Source organism: Phaseolus vulgaris, chromosome 2 (genome assembly GCF_000499845.2).
Source record: "Phaseolus vulgaris cultivar G19833 chromosome 2, P. vulgaris v2.0, whole genome shotgun sequence".
NCBI classification, from domain to species: Eukaryota; Viridiplantae; Streptophyta; class Magnoliopsida; order Fabales; family Fabaceae; genus Phaseolus; species Phaseolus vulgaris.
The window spans coordinates 23,210,048-23,217,518 of NC_023758.2; the positions used below are offsets into that span (position 1 = coordinate 23,210,048).

The window sequence follows — 7,471 nt, forward strand, 5'->3', positions numbered from 1 at the left end:
AATAATCTATCTTTTAAATACTTTGGCTCTGTGCATAAATTTTAAATAAAGCGGTTATTTATAGTTAAATATTTACTTGTATATTTGAAAAATGAAAGTAGATGAATATAAATGAAGGTTTTGTAAAATTTAGATCTGATCCAAGAAATAATTTAGAACATTTAAAGGTTGAATTACTAATAATATATATATATTTAATTTGGTTAAACAGAATGATTTTTAACTAATAATTTAATCCTCACCCTAAAATAATTTGGTTGAATTTTGTTTTGTTTGAAGATTATTTGAGGTGGGGAAGGAGGGTAAGAAGACTTTTATTTATAATTACACTTATTACACGTTACATGTATTGCACAAACAAGCCTAAAAAAGCCTTCAACTTAGATGATGTCACTGTTGAAACTCTGATACTTCAACTCAATACACACTATTAAACACCTCTTCACATGATCCTCAACGGTAAGCTTAACACACAATTCTGCTGCTGTGAGGTATGCCATAGTCAACATAAATGTAGTTTCAGAGTTCCAATAATCATGGTGATAGAGCAAAATGTGCACCACAAAGGCTTCACCACCACAAAGGGCATAGCAGATCATCTTAAAGCAAATTCATCACTCTCTTTTCCTCAGTTATCTCAGTCTCCCAAACACATCTAATCTACATCTTTCGACGAAGCTGATTCGGGCTCAACACGTTTCGAGAACCTATGCTTGCAGTTCTCAGAAGTCTGCGGAATTCTGATAAGCTGATCTTTCCATCTTTATCAATATCGGCTTCCTCAAGCAATGGATCAATGGACCCTCTCAAACCCGTATGCTAAAAAACCAATAAATCATATCAGTTGCTTCCAGCAAATATGTAAAAGACATCACCTACAAATATATAGAACTCAAGTACAGTAGCTTTCTAGCTGCCACTTAAACACCACCCTTTCCTTCTCTCAAAAATATAAACTTTGATGAATGATGGAAAAATTAATCAAGTATTTTATTGCAGGGCTAGTATTTACTGATTTCTAAGGAGAATTTATCGTAAAAAAAATGTTCAAGGTGCTTGAGAAAAGACATGAGACCAACCATTCTAAGTTCATCTGGAGTAATGTAGCCATCCTTGTCCAGGTCAAATTTCTCAAAAGCAGCTTGTGACCGTTGCTGCCACTTAAAAGAATCATGTTCCTCCAACTGATGTACATGTAACGTAGCTGCTACAAACTCAGTGAAATCCACTAGCCCGTCTGTGTTGCTGTCTATCTGCCAGCACACAAGAAAAAACCATAATGGTGAATAGAGAATAAAAAAATACAAATATTTTTGAAAAAGAGAGAAATCCACTCTTGTACCATAAGTTGGAATCTCAAACTTAGAAAGTGAAACTCTCACTCCACCACTTTCTCAATTAAGGATTCTTAACACTCTCTTCTCTACTTGAGAAGTACATTTCATACACTATCCTTACAGCCAACTAAAGAATATCTTTCATTATCTGAAATTATAAGTATTTATCCTCTGTACTGCAGATACTAATTAAACACCAAAGAAACTCCATGTTTAAATTTTTTAGCCAAAAAATGGCAGAAAAGTAACCAACAAAAATGTGGTGCCTGCAGAGGATCATCACAGATACTAACCGCTTGCAATATCTCTAGCACACGTGATTCTTTCAACTTCCAAGGGAGATCTTGAGCAAGAGCCTGCACAAAAGCAGGGAAAACTATATTTAAGGGGTTAATTGCTCACCAATTGACAAGTAATGCGTTTGGATTTAATATATTCAGAAAGAAGTTAATGAATGAGTTACCAGTCTCATCTCTTCTAGACTAATAGAACCATTTTTGTCCACGTCTATTGCATCAAACTGATCTTTTAGATCAGACAACTCTTCTTCATTAAGTGTGCTAGCCAATGCCTGCACGATAATAAAGTAACAAAAATTTTGGCATCAAACAAGTTCCATTGCTTCTAACATGCGAAGGTTTGAATTAATTATCTTTCTCACCCTTAGTGCAAACTGTTTCAACCGACTATATCTCACAAACTGTCGCATGTTGTTCAGGACAGATATGTCAATAGGAATCTCTAATGCCTCTCCACCTTCTTTAACCCATGGATGTGCTGGAAATATAAGAAGTCGTGCATGCAACACAGCATTAGGGTATGCCTTTGTTTTAGATTAAGGGGAAAAATATTCGGTTATAATACAGTTATGTTTGAATCTAAATTATTAGATTAAGAAAACACTGTATGCAAACAAAAATTAGCATGATTTAACAAAAAATCTATGAAAAGCTGAAGTATTGTTGATTCGGTAAACCAAGCTTGGCCGAACAAGTAACAGAGTTGAGCAGCTATAGCTATTTCATAATATGTAAGAACATCTAGGTCACTTGCTAATTTTGATAATGACTATTTAATTATTACCATTTAGATAACCAGTTTATCGATTGTAAATTTACATTGTCACTGCTGCATACATGCACAGTAAATTTACATGGTGCAACGACAAGGTTGCTGCCTTTTGACCTGGAGGTCACAGGTTCAAATCCAAGAAACAACCACCCTACTTGTGGAGGTAAGACAAAGTGCATTTACCCTCTCAAAGCACCCTAACTGAGAGCCTCGTGCACTGGGACACCTCACTGTTGCCTACTTGCAGAAATGGTTATGTCTCCCCTTTCTTCTTTTCAAGATTTAACTGGTCTTTTTGGTTTATGTTCAATCAATTGTGTAGTTATATTTTCCTTTTTGTCTTTTACTTCTTTTTCTTTTCAAATTCACCCACCAACCTTTCTTTTGTTCTTCAGTAATTCATCCCAGTAACTTATATTTTATTTAAGCAAACATCATTTTGATTGAAAGACGGATTGGTCCCAAGTGGTAAGAAAAAAAGTGAAACTTTTAAAAGGTGGATACATGAAGTCCAAAATGAGAGCCATTTTTGCAATATGCATAGCTTCAATATTTGCTATCATTAAAACTGAAAAACTTTCATCTGCTAGGGAAAACAATTAGCACTTAAACTCAATGTTGATGAACAGCATTTCAATTTCAAATAGTATAAATTCAGGTCTTAAACTTTAAGCATTATTGAACGCTCTAATATTTGAGGCAGTGATAAAAAAGGTAATTAGTTAGAGGAAAGGAAACTAGATAGTGTAATAAACAGCCTTCTCATGATAAGAAATCAGTTGTATACGTACATAGAGCCTGCGCAGCAGTATATCTTGCTCGGGGATCTTTTACCAACAATTTCTTCACAAAATCTTTTGCAGAGTTGCTTATGGTTGGCCATGGTTTCCGCCGGAAGTCAGGCTTGTTCCGTAAGACCTTCATACAACAAGATTACAAATTAAATGTAATATCAAAATATTTTTCAAGTTCTTAATTAAAGGTATGGAAATAAAGGCCAACCATTTATTCTTGTTCCCAAAGAAACAAGAATAGATCAAAATCTCACATACATTACAGGAGATTCATGTAATAAAATGAAATATACCTCCTTGAAGATACCATCCTCAGTCTTATCCCAAAATGGACGTCTCCCACAAAGCAATATGTATGTAATCACACCAATACTCCATACATCTGACTCAGGACCTGACTTTCGTTTTAACACTTCTGGTGCAACATAGTAAGCACTGCCAACAATGTCTGGAAACCTCTTCCCTGTTCTCAAAGAGAGAAAACTATAATTCCAAAATAAAGATTGCAAGAACAAGTTGAATACAAAGGGGGATATAAAGAAGACAATCAATTTTTAATTCAAATATTTTTGCTCACCAGGCTTTATGAAATCAGACAAACCAAAATCGGTAGCTTTTAATGGTGAATCTTCTCTGGTTGATTTGAAAAGAAAATTCTGCGTGCAAGAGGAAAATATTTAATGTATAGTAGCATATAAAGCTCCATATTACTTAGATATGCCAGTAAATTTGAACACACCTCTGGTTTCATGTCCCGATGAACCAACCCATGTAAATGACACTCAGCCGCAACCTTAAGCATCTGCCTTACAACCACAGCTGCATCTTTTTCAGTATAACGACTGTCCTTCCTGATAAACATGATGGCAGACAGAGTTAAGTTCCAGGACAAGAAAATACATTGTTAAACACAAATAATTAAGAGTTATCAGGGATCATGGCTCTGAAATTTGAGTACTGTAAACAGTCTGAGGAGCCATTCAGACCGGGAGGGGATCACATTCAATATAAATTGGGAAACTTACTTGGCCAATATCCGATCTAGCAGTTCACCGCCCTCACATAACCTAAGATGGAAATTGTTACGAAGTTCATGTTGTTAATAACATTGATTTATATATAAAAGAACATTAGAAAACAACACAAATGATTTGATGTATCAGCTCCCAAAAGATATATCCTGAGTATATTGCAGTTAAGTAATGCTCAAAATCAATGAACACCGTGAAACAGCATAAAAAAGAGACTAAACACAGAAGTAACTTACTCCATAACTATGTACACGTATGAATCATCCTCAAAAGCATTATAGAACTGAACCACGTTTTCATGGCCTGTAAGTTCTTTCAATATCTTGACTTCACGCTTAACATCCTCAACTGCTATAGGGAGAACCATCTGCCATCAAATTCAAGGAATGATTTAGGAACGCACGAAACCTCATATTATAACAAATTGAAACACAAATAACAAGAAAACACTAAAAAGCGCTTAGAGTAAAACTTCGGAACACTAAACTCATATTTCACATATATTCAAATCAATTGCCGAGATCGACAACGCTACCCAGATTCATTATTAGTGCGTGTTTCGAAACCGATCAGGATGTGGACTTTCACATCGCAATCAACACTAACTAGTTCTACCTTACAAGTTTTTCACTTCAAGACCATGATTTGTTGGCTGTAGAACGTGTAACACGCTCGAATTCAAACCATTCCGTATAGCATTAATTAGTTCTATCATGACCTTTCAAGAGGATGCCACCACATAACGGTGAGCTAAAGTGAAACGAAAACTGAATTATCCACAACTTGTAAGCCTTCCTTCTACAAAGAAGAGGGGCAAACAAACCCCGAGTGGCTTAATATACAAATTGCAGAAAAAGGCATAACTAATAAACCTTCTCATGTTCGATAAAAATCGGGCATATAAACACTTCAACCTCGAAATCAGAAATTCGAGCTAGTCGAGGTCAACGTCGAACAAAATAAGATGCAGCAGGGGAATCAGCAGACATTCCAGAAAGCCCTTTTCAATTAAATCCTGTAACTAAAGCTCATCGTTATCCCATACTCCAAATGAATTTACCAATCTCCAGCACCAAAATAAGTAGCACCTCCAGAACCGCAAAAAAAAAACAAATCATAATTCAACCAGACCCATAAACCAAAATAGGAAAAAGAACAAAAATTTATTTCCAATAGCGCGTAACGGTCACATAATCTAAACTGGGTATCCTGTATCCGCGGAAGAACAAAATACATAACACTGAATACCTTGTTCTTCTCGAGTCTCTTAACGGCGACGCGATCCCCATTTGCTTTGTCTATCCCAACGTAGGTGTAACCGAATTGGCCGTGTCCCAACAACTTCCCGAGCGAGAATTTCTTGTCGAAGTCTTTCTCGTACCCAAAATCCGTTCGTTTTCCGCAGGGGAGGTTGCCCCCTTGGCGACGCCCGCTCGTTTTCTCCTTGGCGCGTGGGTTCTTCCTCGAATCCTCTGGTACGCGCCGTCGTTGACCATGCGACGACTGTTGCTTGTGCGATGACTGTTGCTTGTGCGACGACTGTTGCTTTTGCGCCGTCAGGGGCTGCAACGTCACCTGCGCCGTCATCGGAGCCGACCATTTTCGGTTTCGATTTGAGGCGCCGGCGTTGTTGCTGTTGGAGCCGCTGACTTTGGTGGCGGAGAAACAGATGCCCATGATGGAAAAATAACAGAGAGATCAGAGGAAAAATGAGAAAATGTTACCATTCATTGGTTTATTAGCATAGAGAGATATACACAGAGAGAGAGAGAGAGAATTGAGAGGTTTATGTGTAGTGTGGATGATTGTGTGTGTGAGAGAAAGAGAAATAGGAGAAAGGAAAGAAGGGAGCAGGGACGACGAAGAAGGGAAGAAGGTGGAAGGTGGTGGTGGTCAAAAGAGACTTTTGAAAAAAAAATAAGAGAGAGAGAGAGAGAGAGAGGAGAGAGAGAGAGAGAGGAACAGAAAAAATGGCATTCCCCAAAGCAAAACTAGTTCCAAAAAACCAAAACAAATTAGGAATTGTAAATTTTCTTTTTTTAATTCTTCATTCTTCAACTTAGCTGTCACTTCCCCATGTTAACCTTTTTTTTACTTTTGCCAAATCCTATATTCATTATAAACACCTTGCATTTTGGTGGAAGAAGACACACCTTGTTGCGATTCTTAACTGAATTTGTAAATATGTTCATCTATTTTAAGGTTTATCCCCTAAATTTTGATTCAGCATCTTATCTGATACCGTTTTTTTGGGGCACAAGTCTACTTAAAGAGTTACAAGATTTTTAGTATTTATTATGAAGCTCACAATAACTACTTCATTTTAGGACATATCATGCCAAATCAATCTCTCCACCATTTTTCTATCTTTTTCCCAAGCTTGTCTGGAAAAATAACAAATACTTCTACTGAAAGCTACTAAACAAACTTCAAATAATGTATTTTGCTTCTTCAACAAGTATAAATCTATGCCTCATTAATTAATGAGATTTAATTTAAACATAGTAAAAGAACTACATCTTTAAATGTGGTCAATTATGACTCAAAATATTTATTCATATATATATATATATATTTGAATTAATGTCTATATGTTTTTCAAGTTAACATCATTTTGGTGATTATATATTATTTATATGAGTACCAGTATTAATACCTTGTCATTAATTTGACAAAAGAACTTTGTAATTTTAAAAAATTAAAAACCAACTTAAAATGTTCAAAACGTGAGAAAAGTTACAAATATTATATTAATAACAAAAAAAAGCAACAACTATAAAGCAGTCGTTTTAATAATATTTTGAGGGCTGCACACTTAATAAAATTTGATAAAGGAGAAAAAATAGAGATTAAGTTAAAACTTGTGGAAAAATATTTCTTTTTTTTCATTATTTAAAAATTCTAAAACTCAATATCTTAATTTTCAATTTATTTTTTTTACAATTAAAATTATGAATTATTAAGTAAGTTCAAATTAATGTTAAATTCTTATCGCTGCTTTAATTTTAAACAAACAAGAGCAAAACCTACCTTACCTGAGATAAAAGAGTGTAGCCACATGCAATAAACATTTTAATTCAACAGACTTAAATCAATTCATTTTATATTAATTGTTTACTTCTTTATCTATAAACTTATCAAAATTTCATATTATAAATTTAAGTATTTTTTTAATATTTCAGTTCACACTAATACTTTTGCTCTTACTTAAATTTTGCGTAATAAATTTTTTCTATCT

General features: G+C 34.9%; 1 protein-coding gene across 1 annotated transcript; it reads right to left on the reverse strand.

Annotated features, from left to right (window-relative positions):
- Positions 1 to 283: 283 nt before the first annotated feature.
- Positions 284 to 6,405, reverse strand: LOC137810966 (calcium-dependent protein kinase 28-like). The gene is made up of 12 exons (XM_068612484.1): positions 5,482 to 6,405; positions 4,470 to 4,600; positions 4,228 to 4,269; positions 3,942 to 4,053; positions 3,780 to 3,858; positions 3,496 to 3,665; positions 3,200 to 3,326; positions 1,999 to 2,114; positions 1,801 to 1,908; positions 1,631 to 1,693; positions 1,080 to 1,253; positions 284 to 819 (listed from the first exon to the last, which is right to left on the reverse strand). The coding sequence occupies exons 1-12, from the start codon at positions 5,908 to 5,910 to the stop codon at positions 661 to 663; spliced, it is 1,710 nt and encodes a 569-aa protein (XP_068468585.1). The 5' UTR covers positions 5,911 to 6,405; the 3' UTR covers positions 284 to 660.
- Positions 6,406 to 7,471: the final 1,066 nt, after the last annotated feature.